The 19026-nt window shown below is 42.6% G+C and overlaps 2 protein-coding genes across 2 annotated transcripts; both read right to left on the reverse strand.

Annotated features, from left to right (window-relative positions):
- Positions 1-2129: 2129 nt before the first annotated feature.
- SERLADRAFT_431893 (uncharacterized protein) lies at positions 2130-2795 on the reverse strand (the record flags this gene model as incomplete). The annotated part of the gene is made up of 1 exon (XM_007312183.1): positions 2130-2795. The coding sequence occupies one exon, from the start codon at positions 2793-2795 to the stop codon at positions 2130-2132; it is 666 nt and encodes a 221-aa protein (XP_007312245.1).
- A 72-nt stretch (positions 2796-2867) lies between these two features.
- On the reverse strand, positions 2868-3355 carry SERLADRAFT_404567 (uncharacterized protein; the record flags this gene model as incomplete). Its single annotated transcript, XM_007312184.1, has 2 exons — positions 2868-3026; positions 3092-3355. The coding sequence occupies 2 exons, from the start codon at positions 3353-3355 to the stop codon at positions 2868-2870; spliced, it is 423 nt and encodes a 140-aa protein (XP_007312246.1).
- Between the last annotated feature and the right edge of the window lie 15671 nt (positions 3356-19026).

Here is a 19026-nt window from a genome sequence, read left to right on the forward strand (position 1 = left end):
TTGCTGAGGAGCAGGAGCAGCAACGACGGCCAAGGCCATATCATAACTCAATTCTGACAGGTTATGGATGGGTTAGAGAATTAATGGACGGTCATCCTGATTGAATAAGGACTGAGTTGGGGATGCAGCAAGAAGTATTTGTAAAGCTTATTGATTTCCTGCAGAGTCATGGGTATACTGACTCCAAGCATGTCATGCTGGAGGAACAAACCGCCATCTTTCTGTATGCTTGCGTCACCGATCTATCTACCCGCCATCTTGCTGAACACTTTCAATGTTCCAACGACACAATCACCAAGTATTTCAAGCGGATGCTTCAGGCTTTCACTTCCACCAATATCTACAACTCCTATGTACGTCTTCCTGAGGCCACTGAGGCCACACCAGCTGCTATTGCCAACAACCCAAAACTTCGCCACTTCAAGGATGCCATTGGTGCAATTGACGGCACCCATATTGCCTGCAGCCCTTCGGCTGCAGAGCGTGATGTTACGTGAAATTGCAAGGGCGTGTTCTTGCAGAACTGCCTTTTGTGCTGCAATTTCAACATGCAGTTTACATATGTCCTTAGTGGGTGGGAGGGGTCCGCTGCAAATGCCAGTCTCTTTCATGATGCCTGCTCCCATGATCTGTATATACCCCGTGGCCGATACTATCTGGCCAATGCAGGATTTCCCTCATGTGACCAGCTCCTTGTCCCCTACAGAGTGTGAGGAATCAATTTTTCTTATCGCATTCCCATCATGTTGTGGTTATCCGATTCATTCCCTGTCACTCCTCTCGCTCTTGGACTACAGATCACGGTCGGCATTCTATTACTCTTATCTTTCTTTTTCTTATTTTCCACTCATACTCATATCCTATCATACTTACAACAAAGAAGAATGGTTGTAGACCCTCAAGAAGATATTTAGATGACATAGCAATGATCCAACACTATGTTTGGGAATACTTCAGAGGAATATTGATAAGCAAGGCAGGCTATGAATCAGCGCCTTCTCATGGGCTTACTGATATAGCCAATTGTACACCTCTTACCAATACTCTCTCTCATACAATTAGCAAATACAATAGATCAGACCACTTTCTCTCTCCCTTTTTCTTATTGGTTAGTTGGGTAGTCAGACCACTTTCTTAACTCTTCCCTCTTTCGGTCTGACCATTGCTGTTCAATATATAAGGAAGTACATACTCAATGTATTATTCCTTAGTTTTATATTAGTTTGGATTTGCGCTTATACCGATACTTTTCAACCTCAGTACTCTGATTCACCGCCCTCTTTAGGGACTTGACCAGACATCCGTTGTTGTTATATAGCTTCGTATTTGTTGCCTGACACAGAGGTGTGCACTACCACCTGGCCAAATATGCTGGTGGAAACTGCAGGTAAGTCCCTAATATATATATTTGGACTAAGCTCACTTCTAAAAGGCCCCAGAACCTGCAAGAGTACTTCAATTTGTGCCATGTATCGGCTCAGAACATCATTGAGCGTATCTTTGGCGTTCTGAAGCGCCAGTTTTCAATCTTGAAGGCTGCACCTGAATACAATATGTCTGTGCAGGCTCTCATCCCATCTGCTGTTTGCTTCCTTCACAACTTCATCCGTACTCACGATCCGACCGATGACAAAGACAACAATGAAGACACTGATCTTCTCACACCCAATAATGGCGATAACGGGGAGCTTTCATATCAAGTAATACTGGAAGCAGCTCATCTTGCAGCAAACAGCCGTGGGTAGACTATCAAGCCGAGCTGCAAAAGAGAGGGTTGTTGTAAGTCAGTATACTACAATATTTATTTGCTCAAAGTCACGCATGAATGGATTGACTTCATCAATAACTTCATTGTGGTATGGAGAACACAGATATAAGTACATTGTAGGTAAGACCACTAATCATACTACTTACATAGCAAGCTTTGAGCGCACATAGACACGGCAAAACTCATTGTTCTGCAAAAGGCTGAGGTATGTATCTACAACTACAATATTGTGCTCAAAAATTTGAAACAGTTTGACTGAATCATCTACTCCCAGGTACTGATCATTCTTCAACACAGCAGAGATGGCATGGCTTTGACGGACATGTTCCGGGTTTGGAATAGGTGTTTCTGGCTGGGAGACTTAGGGAGGAGGAGCAGGGGGAGCAAAGGGAGCTTCCATACCAAGGCCAATGTCTAGTTTAGTATTGAAGTCCCGCATGATGGGGAGGAATTCACCAAGTCTGTTGTTCAGGCCAATGAACGCATTGGCAGTGGTATTGTGTGGGGATTTGTTGGAACCTTGGCTTTGATTGCTTCCACTGGCGCTCTTGCTGTGGCAGATGACAGTTGTGCCTTCATCAATATCAATCTCAGCATCTCGAGCCGAGCACTTGCTACTAGCTGAAGTGGTCAAACTCATGGGAGGAAGCACAGCTGCAGAAGTTGGGGAGGGAAGGCCACCAAGCCAGTTGTTGATGTGACCAGGAGGATCCGTTGCGGCTCTGTCAGACACAGCTGCACAAGGGATTGCAGGTGCAGCAGCCACAATAGTGGGCACTGCACAAGAGATAGTAGGCGCGGCGGGTGCATCAGGTGTAGGCGCGGCGGGTGCATCAGGTGTAGGCGCGGCGGGTGCATCAGGTGTAGGCGCAATAAGCGTGGTAGAATTTGTGGTGGCGGAAACAGGCGGAGTAGATACCTGGGTGGTGGATGTGGACTTCTTCAGCACCTTTGGGGCTCGGGGTACTCTAGGGGTGCGAAAGGCATTCGAGCCCTTGGTGTGCTGACCCCCCAGCAGTTCCTGCATAGCGCTATAATGCACCCACCCCTCTCTCTTGTACACTTTTTCTCTCGGATTTTTCTACATATTGATGCTGATTCAGACTCCTCCCCATGCAGGTAAAAACCAGATACATATCTCAACAATTTCTGCCCAGACCGCCTCACTTTTTTCAAGTATATTCAGCCCTAGTTTGTTGTCCCACGGTACACCAGATAAGTTTGCAATTGCACTGATTTCATTATATTTGGTACAGAGCTACATTAACACATGATTTTTGTTAGCAAATAGTGTACGGTGGGGTACAATATCCATCTACAAACCCTGCCCCATTTTGAACCACAGTAAGTAGCACTTTTTCCTGGTCCTTTTGCAAGGAGAGGTGCAATGTCAGCTGCCACCCCTGGCCAAAATGCCCTCCTAAAGTTGAGGCCGTCCCCTCCTTGTGCACAATGTTTCTTGATGTAGTTGATAAGGGCTGTAGTTTTGATCCTGTTCCAAATGGCATTGCCACTACTCTGACTGACACTCTCTCCTTCATCTTCTACTTCTTGGTTGTTAGATTTCTGGGACTGACTTTTGCTCATTCTGAGGGATCATTGTGGCCATTTTCCAGGAGGGACGTGGTCCAGGGTATGCCCTACACCATATTTTTGTTTCATTCAGGGCATAAGGACAGTTGAAGAAGTGTTGACCATTGGACAACATATATATTGTTCCACTCGTGCTATCAGACTGTACTCCCAAAAAGAGTACGGCCTTATGGCGCTCCAAGTGCACTTTTAATGTGGCGTGATAGAAACTCTAAATTGTGCGGTACACAGACCTAGCTAATCAAATAGTATATACATGTGCTCGCAGTACAACATTGCAACAACGCCATATATACAGACAGATAAGCCACACACATTCTAAGGCAAAATTAAAACAAGCCCACTACTGGTATAATTGAAGGGATTGCGAGCCCATCTCTCAGTCATCATAGGAAGGCTTGGTGATCAACTGGTCCACTAAGTTGTTACATATATTATGAACTATTTGATTGACCTGTCTAAAAGCTGATTTCTGTTTGATCATTGCCAGCATATTTTCCCCACACCCTTGAGTAACCCTGCCAAAAAAAAAAGCCTCAAAATGTTTGATTGCATCTTGGTAGGGCTGCTAATTACGTGCATCAAGGAGAAATCAACCCATCCCATTCCACCACACCTGTCTCCAATCATGATCACAGCCCCGACGGTCTGAGCAACTGGGTACATGATCCGGCGGTTCACATGCAACTATCCTATGGTGTTTGTGAAGAACTTCCTTTGTCGTTGCCAGTGCAACATAGACCACCTGAGGGATATGTGTGTAAATGTCCTTGGGATCAAGGTCATTCAGCCGAGTTAATATAAGTCGTTGAAATGCGGGAAAAAAGAGTTTTTTTTTGCATTGCATTCAAGCGACAGTTTGATGAGATCGAGTGGATTGAAATACCATTGTCGGTCAAGGATTTTATGGATGGAATACATATGTGCGTGTGGGCACATGTACATGCTACTGAAACAAAGCAGTGCAGTGGCTTCCACATCAGACATACCACTGGGGCTTGACCATCTGTGGATAAAAACGAGCCACTAGAAAACTACGCTCAGATGACAGATTACTGGGACTCACCTGCCATAGCACAGTGAAAGGAATGCTTCAAATGCCAATGTCGTGACAGTAGGAAGAATAATCGAGTGGTCATCACTTGAACCATCTGTAGCAATTAGGTGGGCATCTGCAGAGGCTGCAAACATGTTTTTGAGTGTTTTTGAAACTGTTGATAGAATATTGTGGTGAAATTTGTACAGCACATTTTCGACCTAAAACAAGGAAAGTAAATTAGAGCAAAATTGTAGCATATGGTAGTAGCAAAAATGTAAATACCTGGAAAAGAAACAAGCCTTCATCAAAATAGTATATTGATGGCGATGACAATGGTCACCTGGCCCTTCATGGAGCTATTATATTCAAGAAAATGGTTGAGAGAGTGAGAGTGAGAGTGAGAGAAACGTACCATACTATCCTTTACAGAGTTCAAGGAACTGATTGAGCCTGGCATATTTTCAAATTTTGCAGTTTGCATGAATGCAGTACGAAAACCGAAGGTCAGGATTCTGTCAGGGTTTCAAACACTACGTCACGAGGCCGGGTTGTGCCAATCAGTGATAATATGATATCAGTTTAAACTATGATGATACAATGATACAAAGATTTACAAGTGACCACCGACTTGGACCATGGTGGTACAAATGAAATATGACTATGTATTGTGAAGTACCAGTATAACAAAACAAAAGAAAAAAGTATGACTTACTGGTTAGCTTCAGAGTCCCAACGCACAAATCCATACGCTGATGAATACACCATTCCCTTCCCCAGATTTTAAATGCACATCCCATTCATTTGTGTTGAAATTTCTGTAGCTTAGTCAGTCTTTAATCTTACTTTTGTTTATACTTTTGTTCGTTTGCCCTTGCTTGTAGCAGACAGTCCTTACTTAACATCTTGCAATAATATTTTTGTTGGTCAAGTTGGGTGAACTAATGTTTAGCTTTTGCCTCAGAATGTGTGTGGCTCATCTGTCTGTATATATGGCGTTGTTGTGATGACGTACTGCGAGCACATGTATATACTATTTGAATAGCTAGGTCTGTGTACTGCACAATTTAGAGTTTCTATTGCGCCACATTAAAAGTGCACTTGGAGCGCCATACGGCCTGCTTTGACTTCAACTGCTCCCTGGCATCATGTGGCTGAAAAGTTGGAAAAACCAATATTTTCTGAAAATTGAGTTCCCATATGAGCTCTTAACTCTTTCAAAAGGCATATATATATATAATTTATTCGTTGAAAAATAGACACCTATTGTTACAAATTTCACTCAAGGTTTGAGTGAGTCCCAAAATTTACTGTGTAAAGTGCACAAAAAGTCGGTGTGAATATGATATTTTATCCACCACGTCTAAAAGTTCTAAATATTAAATTCCAGTTCTCATTTTGGTAGCGCCTGTAATATGACATTTTGAGTGCTATCAAAAGGCATTGCCCACTCGCAGCCCACTCATTAGCCCCTGATTGTGTTGTTTTTTATCGTTTCTCAGCTACTTGAAGCAATTGGAGAACAGGTGACTTTAGATTATATAATATAGACATTATACTCAGCCACACTGCATGCTGCCACCTCAGTTCCAAAAAACCCGGACTGAGTGTTCCTATTAATCAATCTAAGTGAAACTCAGCCGCTGCCTAAGAGGCTATAGAAACAACTGAGGTATTCCTATACTAAACCCCCTACTACTTATAGTCGGAGGTGCTACTCACTACAGTATAATGACTCCTAGGAGAACAATGGTAACTCCATGGAGTGGTGGCTATGCTCCATGGAGAACAATGGTGACTCCATGAAGCAGCCATTATATTCCATGGAGAACAATGGCTGCTTTAGTAGAGACCGGGTTTATCCGGTTTTGTCATCTATTTTCACAGAACAAAAGGTTATGAGCCCTGCCCAACTCCATACTTGAACTCACCACTTCAACCTCGTACCATACCTCATTAAGCTATAATGACTACCCAACCAACCTCTATATCACAGGCTGGAGCAAACCTGGCAACAACAATGTTTACCAGCATATCTGGCAAAACCACACATGGTTCAAGTCGCTTATATGACATACCGTGAGTCGAGATCGACGGATCAAATTTCCAAGTATGGAAATACAGAATCCAAATGGTTTTAGACCTACGAGGCCTTATGGGCATCATAGATGTTTCCAACGCTGACCCAGGTGACACAAAGCCAATAGAACAAGCTGAGTGGAGTCAGCGAAACAAGGAAGCAAGAGCACACAGATCTCCCTTACCTTGAAAGACGAACCTTTGAATGGAGTATTATACCTGACCAGTGCAAAAGAGGTCTGGACTCAGCTAAACAATCAGTACGAGGGAAAAAAAAAGCAAACTATAGCTTACCTTATAGGTGAACTGTTGCAAAGGGATCTCTCCGAAGATTCTTCACTTGAACCACAGCTAAATAGCATGCGTCAAAAAGCCCATGTATTAGCATCCCTGGGTCAATCTCTAGACGATTCATTGATTGCTGTAGCCATGATTATCTCATTACCACCTTTGTATTCAACCCTCCACACTATCTTAATGTCCACCGATGACAAATTGTCCACAAATACTGTAATAAGCCAAGCCCTAATCAAAAAAAAGTCCTGCACAGCAAGTACTCAAACCGCACTAGTTGCGAAGCTGCCAAATTTTTTGAAACAAAACCAAAAGGGGCAAAAGGACAAATCCAAAAAACACAAGAAAAAAAATGCTCGTACCCACCTTGTGGCAAACTTGGACATTTTGAAAAGGACTGCCAAAAAAAGAAAGCTGACGAAGCTGCAAAAGCCAACACTGATAAAGATAAGTCGGAGCTAACTGCAATAACTGCAAAGATAGCACAAACCATGAACAAAGAACCAATCCAACTCTTCATGGCCAAATTGTCAATCACAAACAATTCATCATCTATTTGCAACAATTGCTGGATAGTCGACTAGGGAGCCTCTGCAAACATGACATCCAGACGTGACTGCAAAAATACAAGCCCCAAAGGCCTCCCTAAGGACGTGGCACAACAGGTTAGGACATATACACCTGGACTCCTTGTTGAAACTATCAAAAAAGGGCATGGTCAAAGGTCTAGAAATCATTGGAGATGAAAACAAAAAAAGTGACAAATGCATACCGTGCATTGCAGGGAAACAGACTCAAGAGCCAATTCCATCCAAGTCCACAATCAAAAACCCCAGAGTGCTTTATAGAACATATTCTGATATCTGTGGATCAATGTCAGTTTCGACACCACAAGGATACAAATACTTCATTACATTTATTGACAGATGCTCACACAATGTGGTCAAACTATCAAAGACAAAGGATGAAGCTTTCCTAAGTACAAAAGCATACCTAGAACGTGCAGAAAGCGAAACAGGTTAATGAGCAAATTCTCTCAGGAGCGATGGCGGCGGTGAATATGCATCAAAAGAATTTGTGATATACCTAAAAATGAAAGGTATACACCACAAATCCACCAATGCATACACTCCACAAGAAAATGGAGTCGCTGAATGCATGAATTGCACCATAATGGAAATGGCACGAAGCATGATGGAAAACTCCAATCTTCCTAAAACCTATTGGGGGCACGCTGTGCTATACTCGGCACATATCATAAATAGAGTGCCTACACATGCACTCCAAGAAAATATCACCCCATACAAAGCTTACTCTGGAAATAAACCATCAGTCTCTTATCTGTGCACTGTTGGATACAAAGCATTCGTTCATGTGCCCAATGAAAAGAGAAACAAGCTCGATGCGAAAATGCTAGAATGTGTATACCTAGGATACGCTGAGCATAAGCATGCACACCTATGTATGCATAAAGCATCAGGACGCTTACTCGAATTGCAAGACATCATTTTTGACAAAGAAGATGCGACGGATCATGCCCGAATAGTGTTACAAAACGCTAATCAAAAAGAAAGGGAGTAAGTCAAAAAAACCCGAGAAAAAGTTTGGACAAGACTTACCTCAAGTACATCCAAACTTAAACAATGCATCCACCCCCACCTTGGATGCCAACAACGACCCAGACGCAAGCGAAACAGCGGATGGTGACAGCAAGTCTGACAAGACATATTCTAATGCTGGCCAAACCACTGATCCCATCAAAAACCCATCCGAGGCTATTTGGGTACCTGCAAACAATCAAAATGGTTGGTTCAAGGACATCAATACATTGGTAAATGATAGCAGACCTCCTTTGGAGCCCAAACAAACATCAACATGACCTCAGATCAAGCTGCAAGACTCTCCAGGACCCTATCCTCAACCAATACCTTCCTCAGCCATTTGACGCTCTTTGTATATACAAAAAGCATCAATTTTCACAACAATGACAAGCATTTTTTCACCAATGCGTATGAACCAAAGTTGTTAGAAGAAAAAAAGGGGGGGAATAGAGCAAAGAGGCAATGAAAAGGATGAGGGCAGTGAGGCGAGCAGCAAGATGCATGTAATTTGCGAGGCTACAAGTGAGTGTGAGAAAAACATCTCACACCTGAACGAGCACGCATACCGCACATCTGCACCCAACAACGACCCATCCACCTACAATGAAGCTGTTAATGGACCAGACTCAGAACATTGACACAAAGCTATGCATGAAGAGATGAGTATATTTACAAAAATGGACCTATTTGACAAAGTCAAAAAACCCAAAAATTGAAAGGTGGTAGGATCCAAGTGGGTTTACCGCATCAAACGAGGCCCAAACAACAAAATCCTTAAGTACAAGGCCCAAGTGGTAGCAAAAGGATTCACCCAAGTTGAAGGTGTAGACTACACTGAAATGTTAGCACCCGTAACTAAATTTGCATCCATAAGGACATTACTTGCTATAGCTGCCAGCCACAATTTTGAAATCCATCAAATGGACGTTAAGGCAGTGTACCTCAATGGTGACCTCAATGAAGAGATCTACATGGAGTGTCCACCTAGATTTGGCCTCTCGAAGTCGAAAGTCTGGAAATTGAAGCGTTCAATTTATGGACTAAAACAAGCTGGCCGAGCTTGGTACACTAAAATTTGGTCAGAATTTGAACGTCTGGGCTTTACCCGATGTGAATCTGATCACGCAGTTTTCCACAAGACACTTGGTAAAACTCACATCATTGTAGCCATATATGTTGATGACCAACTATTAATCATGAACAATTTAAAAGCCATCGACAAACTCAAGGCCAAATTGGGCCAAAACTACGAGATGGCAGACTCTTGGAGAGGCTTGCTGGATCCTCAACATGGAGATCACAAGAGACCGCCAAAATATAACCATCAGGTTGTCGCAGTGCCAGTATATTGAATCTATATTGGCACAATTCAGAATAACGGATTGCAAGCCTGTAGGAACCCGAGCCAAACTCAAAGTTGATCAAACTCACCGAACCGGAGATCAACAAAAAAGAGTATCAAAGGGCCTTGGGCTCTCTTATGTACACTATACTCAATACAAGATCTGACCTGGCTTTCTCAGTAGGGGTCCTGAGCAAGCACGCAGCCACTCCAGGGCAAATGCATTGGAACACTATTAAACGTGTTTAGAGGTACCTTAAAGGCACTAGCAACTGAGTTCTGCAATACCAACAAAAGGACTCAATCGAGGAAGTCACTGGTTTTGTAGATGTGGACTGGGGTGCAGACACAAACAATAGACACTCTGTTTCCAGATATGTTCATATATTATCTAGAGCAGCGGTAGTCTGGTCTTCAAAGAAACAGGCCTCAGTTGCTTTATTGAGCACTGAGACAGAGTATGTAGCAGTGTCTGCAGCTACAAAGGAAGCCCTCTGGCTGCAAACCCTACTAATGGAGTTAGGATTTGGCCCAAAGGAACCTACTACATTAATGGTCAACAACCAGTCAGCCATTGCACTGGTGAAAAATGCAACTTTTCACCAACAAACAAAGCACATAGATATTTGTCACCACTTCATTCAAGAGAAATTGGAAGTGGGCGACATCAAACTTGAATATGTCCCTACTGAACACCAATTTGCGGACATTCTTACAAAGGGGCTGCAGAGACAGAAACACAATACATTAGTTTTACATATGGGTATAAAATCACTGCCTCTCCATTGAGCGGGTGTGTTGTTTTTTATTGTTTCTCAGCTACTTGAAGGAACAGGTGACTTTAGATTACATAATATAGACATTATATTCAGCCACACCACATTCTGCCACCTCGGTTCCAAAAAACTCTGACTGAGTGTTCCTATTTTCACAGAACAAAAGATTGCCCCTCCCTTACCCAGTGGTCGCCCAAGCAATGCCCGCTCTTTCTATACTTTAGATACGGTGTCACCATATCATATATGCTGTTATATAATACCTATATATCAATAGCATTAACTACTTGTGAAATAATTGTCAACATTTTTAGAAAGGTTTCCCTGAGTGAATCATCCGGGACATCTAGTAATTGTGATGCCGTTGGGGTGGTACTTCCTTTGCACATCCTTCAATAATAGGTTGAGGTCTTCCAGAACCGAGGATCTTGTCTGGGATGAAAAAGGCCTCAACATTTTCCCAATTGACATCATGAGGCATTGTAACATTCAGATGTGAGAGTATAGGCCAAGGTACCTCCGCAGCTGAGGGAGGGACCTTGGATGTATTAAAAAAGTTCCACACTGTGACAAACCGTCGAATAGCGCATTTACATGCTGTTTTTATTTATTTTTCCTCTGGTATTTCTGCTTCTGCCACTCCTGAACTGACTTTGCCTCAAGCTCTGCTTGTGCAGAAAATGCTTCCTCCATCACTTTTGTATCATCAAATTTTGCTCGGTTGATTTTCATGTGTTCCCATTGCAGTTTTTGGAACCACTGATTTCATTTGAAAACACCTTAACCCAATCTCCGGATGCTATAGAATTTTGAGTTTACTAAATTGGGTGAAGTGTGAGCCACAAAAAGCAAACTTATATTTTCATTTGGGAACACTGGCTCGAGATGCACCAGGAAGACTGCTGGCATCATTATTGCTACACACACCTGCTGCAACATCTTTATTGACTGACATGGCACTGCTTGTACCTAGTGTTGCAGAAGATTTCCCTTGTAGGTAGTCTGATGGAATGATTGTCAAAATTTGGGGTGCTGGATAGACATGGCATTTATATGCCGGATCCAATTTATGTTTATCCCACTGATCCATTGTACAACATAAAAGCTCCCTAAAGATCTGGTCAGAATAGAAAGTGCTTGATGGAAAGAGTACCTACCCATTGGAATTGACTAACCAAGGCCAGGGCCCATTGTCTTCTACCTCAGGTTCCAATATTGCTTTGGGAACATATTGCCATGTCAAATCTCCAGAAGGGAAGACCTCAAGTACAATCCTTCTGTGAGTTATATTACAGTCCTGGGATATGACACAGTCATTGTTAGCGGTGAATTTGTTGTAATTAACAAAGACGAGCCTAGAGGCTGGATGCCGCAGTAAGTGTGATGACTGCGACAGGTTAATGACACCAGGTAAAAAGCTGCTAAGGAGTTGAAGGTTAACTTGTGAACACATAATCGGGCAATATGAGGTGTAGAAACATCCCAGATTGCAACAGCCAGCTAAATGAATGAGACTGAGTGCACTGCACTGGCCTTACTAGAAAATAAAATGAGTGTGAGGTGGAAACAACAGATTCTAATGCGCAGCAACAGAACAAGAGAGCAAAAGGAACTTGAAAGAGCAGGCCATGCAGTTTATAACAAAAGCTCAATGTTAATGCACCGCCCATCAAGTGGAAGAATGAGTAATGCCATATGCATATTACCTAACTAACAACAGAATGGAGCCAGCAATATCCGATATCCTTTACTCCTGGAACACAAAAAGCTCGCACATCAGTAGACAAGATCCAACCAAATCTAGTAAATGTGTATAATGTAAGCCAAATCATTCATCAATAATTCTTATTGGGCTTTACTTACATAGTTGCTCCATTGCTACGAAGAGAGTTCATTATTGAAATAGATAACAACAGACTTTGATGCAAAAAACACAATTATAGTCATACATGTACAATCTATTACACAGCTGACATAAATCATAAATACATGCACTATTGTAAAGAGATACTTAGGGGAAAGCTAGATAGTAAGGTAGGTAGACTTACACTAATAATCTAGAACCATGATAACACAATTTTGCCAACAGTTTTGTTACTGTGCTTGAGGAACTTGGGAGTTTTCTTGTTCATAACTATACCCGCTTTCCACACCTTCCCACTCCTCAACTCAGCAGTATTGTGGTAGATATGTTCCAAGCATGTATGAAAACATTTCTCAGTAAAGCCCGACCAAAAACCAGTATTGAGGCCCCCACCCATAAACACTGAATTCTATGGCCACCATGATGATTGAGACATTTGAGGTCCATGTCCAGTATAAACATTGTAAACCCCTGAAATGAGATCCAGCTCTTCCTGAGAGAGACAATCATTGATGAAAAAATGCCCATCCGTAGTCTGAAATATTTCCTTTGGTTCTCGGGTATCACTTGAAGGTCCTGATAAAACGGCTTCTGGGGAAAGGACATTTATAGCAAGACACCATACAATCCCACCTTGCAGCAAAGCAACATGTCCACAAGTGCTGAGCAGAAGCTTGTTGCAGACATCCTGATAACAACTATAGTCAATAACGTCAGATTTATAACCTTTCCTTTGATACCCCAGAGTGACATGATGAGGCAGGATGATGCTGGGCGGTGTTTCCACTTGCAGAAGAGTTTTAAATGGTATAGCCATTAGTATGAGCTGTAGAGCAATGTCTTCCAAACTAGGCCCAAATCCTCACCGTATACATTCCATCATAGATGAAGATTTGCTCAGACAAATTTTCCATTTTGGGCTTGTTGCTGGGTCAAGAGAGCTGAGTAAATAGCGGTCTTGCGAATCGTTTTTGAAGCAAATGGGGGTGATTTGAAAAGCAAAATTGTGTCCTCAAATGTAGTCCGGAGAAGAATCACTCATGTCCCAGATAGGTGACAGTGCACCTCTAGCCCTTTTGTATTGACTAAGAGATAGAAAAGCAGAAGAGGATCAGCTGGGGAGCTGTGCATCTGAGCCAATATCTCCCAATATTCCTTTGATGTCTATCTCTTTAACAAGCTCAATTGCGTGACACTCGCCAACTGAGAATATATTTTTTGGTACAAAGCTGTAACAGAATTGCAGGATATCCTCTATTGAAGGTACAGTGCACTGAGACACAACTGGATGTTCTTGAGCCAAGGACAAGTCAACTCGTAAGGAAGAGCTGATCTGTTTGCAAAATTCAGATAGCATTGGGGCTTGTCCTTTGAGTTCCTTGTGATTGCCTTTTCCTGACAACATGTTATCTTGCACCACATCTGCAACAAAGTCGTAACATATATCCCAGCAGTGGGAGAAACTGTATATTTGTGTTGATTTGGAATTGACGACCAACATTGACAAACAACATCAAATGGCATACGTCTTTGCACCCAGTAAAATGCACCATCATTCTCAACACTCCACGTATAAACATGACACTCCCATGTCTCCGGCATCGGGAAACCAGCCATCTTCTTCTTTATATTAAGACAAAAACGCTAATGGTGACTGGATTCACAAGTGCAAATCAAAGCGTTTTGATCATCTCTTTGCGCCATAAAATCTCCAATACTCTCCAGGCCTCTGTCTGCTTCCTTTTTCAACTTGATATTCCTGTGTATTGTCATAGTCGTACAAGCCAGTAAGCTAGTCACAGTAAACAGTGTACATAGACTCCATCTCACACTTTGTTTGTTCCAGCCATTCTTGCTTGATCCTCTCCTTATCCGTCTTTACTGTGTTCACGGCTCACCATGAAGGGTAGTACTTCAGGAGAGGGGCCATCATAGTTGAGGGTTGTATTTGGCTCTGCCCATATATCCCGTAAAAGAACCATACAGGAACATTGGCTCGTATTGTACAGGATACCATTTCAACCCAATCATAGGGTTGTGAAGCGTGTATGAACACCCTGCATTGTTTTGTTGACTTGGAAAAGTCACCAACAACTGAGGATCAAGATTTTTAATCCATTCTGGATGAACTCCGCAAGAGTCTTGCAGTACACAAGTCCAAGGTGGGTGAGGATCTTCCAAATGCTTTCCTTTGCTAAACATTGTCAGGACAAAAGAACAAAGGCCAAAGAAGGGAATAACGGCAAAACGGGAGACCAAAGCAGCCTTGGATGCTTTAGCTTCACTCTGGTGCCCCTTGAGGTATCCAAAGTTTTTAGGATAGGGGGTATATCTTGCAGTCAAGGGGCCAAAGAATTGGCTGTGATTACTCAAGAGAATGCATTGCGAGAGTGATACCATCTTTGAGCCTTTCCCATAACACGCATATTTTCTTTTCAAGATAATAGAGACCGTCAATCTTTTCAACCGGAATTTTGGAGGGAAATTTCAAACAACCAATGAGTGGGCCATCAAATTTGATTTCCAGTGGTGTAAAACCAATGTAGAAGTAGGCAACAGAAGCCCAACGTGGAACAAGGATTTCACGAGTGTACATGCTAGCGCAAAGGACATTATCCAGAGATGGAACATAAGGGAGGACATCTGCAGTAGGTAATGCATAAACACAAAGAGTCTCATTCAGATGAATAAAGGAGTGATCTGTTGACTGTGCCATCTGTATGTAGTACAATGGGGGTGAGTTTTCATTTGTGGTGATGAAGGACCTTGTCCAGTCCTTGGGAGGGGGTTTTGGGTATTTGTTCCTCTCTAGAACATCTGTGGTGTATACATGCTGCAGACGCAGAGGCTTGATTGATGGTGGTGGTCCAGAGTGAAGTAACTTGAAAGCTGGTGGCAGATAAAGACACGCAAATCATTTGTCACATGCGATGACCAAATATGGGAAAGGCCTGTCATGTGACTGTGACTGTGACATATATGAGTTGCCATCACCCGATCATCGCCCACTGCATCTCTATCATCCACGGTCACCGTCGCTGCCATTGTACAATGCAACTGAGGGGTTTCTACCTTCCAGTTGTACATTCTTTGTGGATGATAAACCTAGGCCCAGGACCACTGCAATCTCAAATTGGAGAGCGCTACCCATGTCAAGTTTGTTATGGGTAAACAACAGGAGGACTCGCTGAGGAGTCTTCTTGATCTATTGGGGTATATATATTACTACAGGTTGTTTGTACATGTGTACTGTACAGGTGATGGAGGGAGTGGCTGATGATGTCATGGGGCACAGCCCATGTGACCAGCTCCACTGCGTGAGAAACTTGTAGCTAAAATAAGGACAAAGGCAGTGCAGCGCGAGAAGGTGGAGTTTGAACAAGATGGAAAGTGCCGCATGGCAGAGTGTGTGAAAACTACAGAAGAAAGTTAAAGAGGAGAATGAAATTTAAAGGTCCAAAATTTGTGTATTGTAACACTACCCCCCCCTCCAAGATTCGACTTCCAGGCAAGACCAAGTACCAGAGGTAGTAGTTAGATTTTTGGGCATAGGTTGAAAAAGGGAATAAAAAAGTGTTGAATCCATGCCTCAAAGCTTCCTAGGAGCCGAGGGATCCTTAGAATAAAATTCCCGAACAGCATTGCAGGAATTGTCCAGATAGGCTTCCGGTTCCCATGTTCTGTCCTTGTCTCCATAGCCCTTCCATAGGACTAGGAACTCTAATTTTCCATGCTTCAAGCGTGCATCCACCACTCTTTTGACTTTGAACTCTTCTTCACTTTCCTGGGTGGCTACAACCGGTCCGGGCCGATCCACGTGCTGGCCCAGCAGCGGCCCTTTGTAGGGTTTCACATGGCTAATATTGACCGTGGGTACTATCCTCATTCATTTTGGGAGCTCCAGCTCCACTGAATTGGGTTTGACTTCCTTGACCTGGTAAGGGCCAATTGTTACAATTGATGTACCAGTACCTACTTACACTTCACCTTTTTCATACTTTTACTTTTATTTTTCCAAGTCACATGACCATTTACTTTACTTTACATTTTCGGACTTTTCATAGTCACATGACCAATCATGTGACACATCACCTGACCAAGTGTCTAGAGTCATCATGTGACCGGTCACATGCTAGACATTGGACTTTAAACTTTATTTACAACTGTACAGTACCTCATGTATTTTAGTATACATACAGGAGCAATACATGGGGAAGGACTCAGCGAGTCCTCCTGTTGTCTACCAACAACCAACTTGTTGAAATTTAATGGGTAACCACTCCCACCTCTTCCTCCTCTTTTGAGTGTTGTTTTCATTGTGCTCCAGTGCCCCAAGACTGTGTCTTGTTGGTGTTGTCACAGCAATCTATATTGGTTCACCATATTTTTCAAATGGCACTATCATCTCCCGATGAATATGTTAGTATTACATTTGGACCAGGGTGCAAAGTTCTTTGGGGATCTTCTGGTCATGAGAATCGGAGCAAAGGACCATATGGTAGTAAACATGAGGGAGTGAGATACAGTCATATCAGACTATATTTTGCCAAGGTAAAGAGCACTCCACATTTCACCATATCTGCTTTGGAGTGATAGCTTCTCAGGTTTATCAGTACAATCAATAGGATCAAGGGCAGAGGATGGCTTCCAGTTTTTTTAGTCTTTCATAAGGCAATTCACTATTCTTCTTGGCCTCACAAGGTTCATGGGGGCAGTTGATCAAGCATAATCAATAGCATTTTGTAGACTATTATCTAATTACTACTCTCACTGTTATAGTAACCTTTGTAATCACTCCCAGATGCACTCCCAAATGACAACATCTCTGAAGATGTCATTAGGATAACCTCACTACTGCTGCTAATTTTTTCCTCTGACTTTGACCCTGAGCTAAGTTCATCTATGTGTTCGGCACAAATCAAAGCTGTCAAAGGAACTTTCCACAAATAGTATTCTATTTTTCTATCCTCAACAGCTGGAAAAAACAAGAGACTTGAAGCCCAAGATGATCCCATTATAAGGGCCCTTACATCAGAGAGAGTCCTTTGGTGAACAAAGTGAGTAGTTGTCAAAGGGCTTCCAGGTGGGGAATAAGAGGTGAAGGTGACAATGGTGACTAGAACAAAGATCCAGAATCAGCCAAATGAATCGGAATGCACTTTAGTAAGTAGAGCAGGCATATTACAGCAATGGCCTGGTGCAATTCCAGATGGCTCAAGATCCGGGGATTGATGTGGCACTCAATGTGGTGCTCTAGTGCACAATGGTGCAGAACAACTGTCGTGCCTCCTGTCACCCTATCAAGAAGGACACACTATGGAAATATTAAAGAGTAGTATGGTTGTGAGGTTTGGCCACAACATACTAAATCCTTGATACATTCCATTATGAGCAATGCGAGCTTTTTGTTTGAAGGGAAGGGCTCAGAAGAAAAATGCTGAATGTCAGATGAGAGTCCTTAAGCGGGAACCAATAGCAGACCACAGAATAATTGCTGCCAATCAAAGGCACATAGTAAGGGGAAGATTCACATAAGAAGAATGAGAAACCTGGCCATAGAGGGCAAATAATCAGGGCTATGATGTCTGGTATCTATACTAGTGAACAAACAACCACCTGATGGGCCAGGACATGGGATTACATTATATAGGGTATCAGCAAATCCGGAAACACATGGACAGGTTTGTGTGGGGTCAATGGGTTCCTTTCAGAGTCCGTAGATAGGATAATTTGTGTGTATACAACCTATATGATACAATGTACAAAAATGGCTATCACACTGCATAATCATACATTCTGCCAAGCCCCGGACCGGTTACCTGATTCTGTGAATTGCAACTGCATCAGTCTATAATATCAGATCAATGCTAGCAGACATACATATTCAGCTGATTCGTGATACCTGAACCTGGGAAGCGGAAGCCGCTGCAGTCTGTTTTGCTGCGCAACTAGAATTTTTCAAACACATCTTCATGATATCTGTGATAGGCCAATAATGATCATACTTGTGATCTGCAGATGATTTTGTAAAGCCTATGGTAGTGTCAGTATAACCAAAATCCAGAGCCAGTTCACTTACTTCGTTAATCACAACTCTCAACAAATTGGAGTTCTGCTTGGAGTAAGACCTTGTTGTGTCTAGGTGCTCATTGATCAAGCTATGCACACTTTTCTGGCTTGTATGGTCAACCAATGACAGAAATCAGTGAGCATTCACAAACATACCTTTAGTTTATCAAACTCCTTAAGTTGCCAGCCTAGAACACTATAATATTATATTATAGCCTCCACGGCCAGGACGAGCAACTTCTCCTGGAGGCTTTGGAATTAGCTCAATCTCCGAGTCTGAATAAGATGTATCAGATGTTCCACTCAAACCAGACAGTGGTGAAGCATCATCTACTGCAGTTTTAGGGATAACTGAAGTGCTCCGCTGAAATATAACCTTTTTTGGTTTGATGTATGGCTGACCAACATTCCTACGCATGTATCGAGAGACACAAATCTCTTCCTGGGCAATAAGTTTTGATGGCGAGTTGAGTCTTCATCTCAGTGGAGTCTGTCCAATGAGGAGGGGAAAAGGTGGGGGTGGGGCTCCATGTTTGAAAAATGGAATGACGGGCTTTGATGACATAGAGGCAAGGCAGGGAGCATTGAAAACAGATATGGTTTG

Source organism: Serpula lacrymans (genome assembly GCF_000218685.1).
Source record: "Serpula lacrymans var. lacrymans S7.9 unplaced genomic scaffold SERLAscaffold_1, whole genome shotgun sequence".
Lineage (NCBI taxonomy): Eukaryota > Fungi > Basidiomycota > Agaricomycetes > Boletales > Serpulaceae > Serpula > Serpula lacrymans.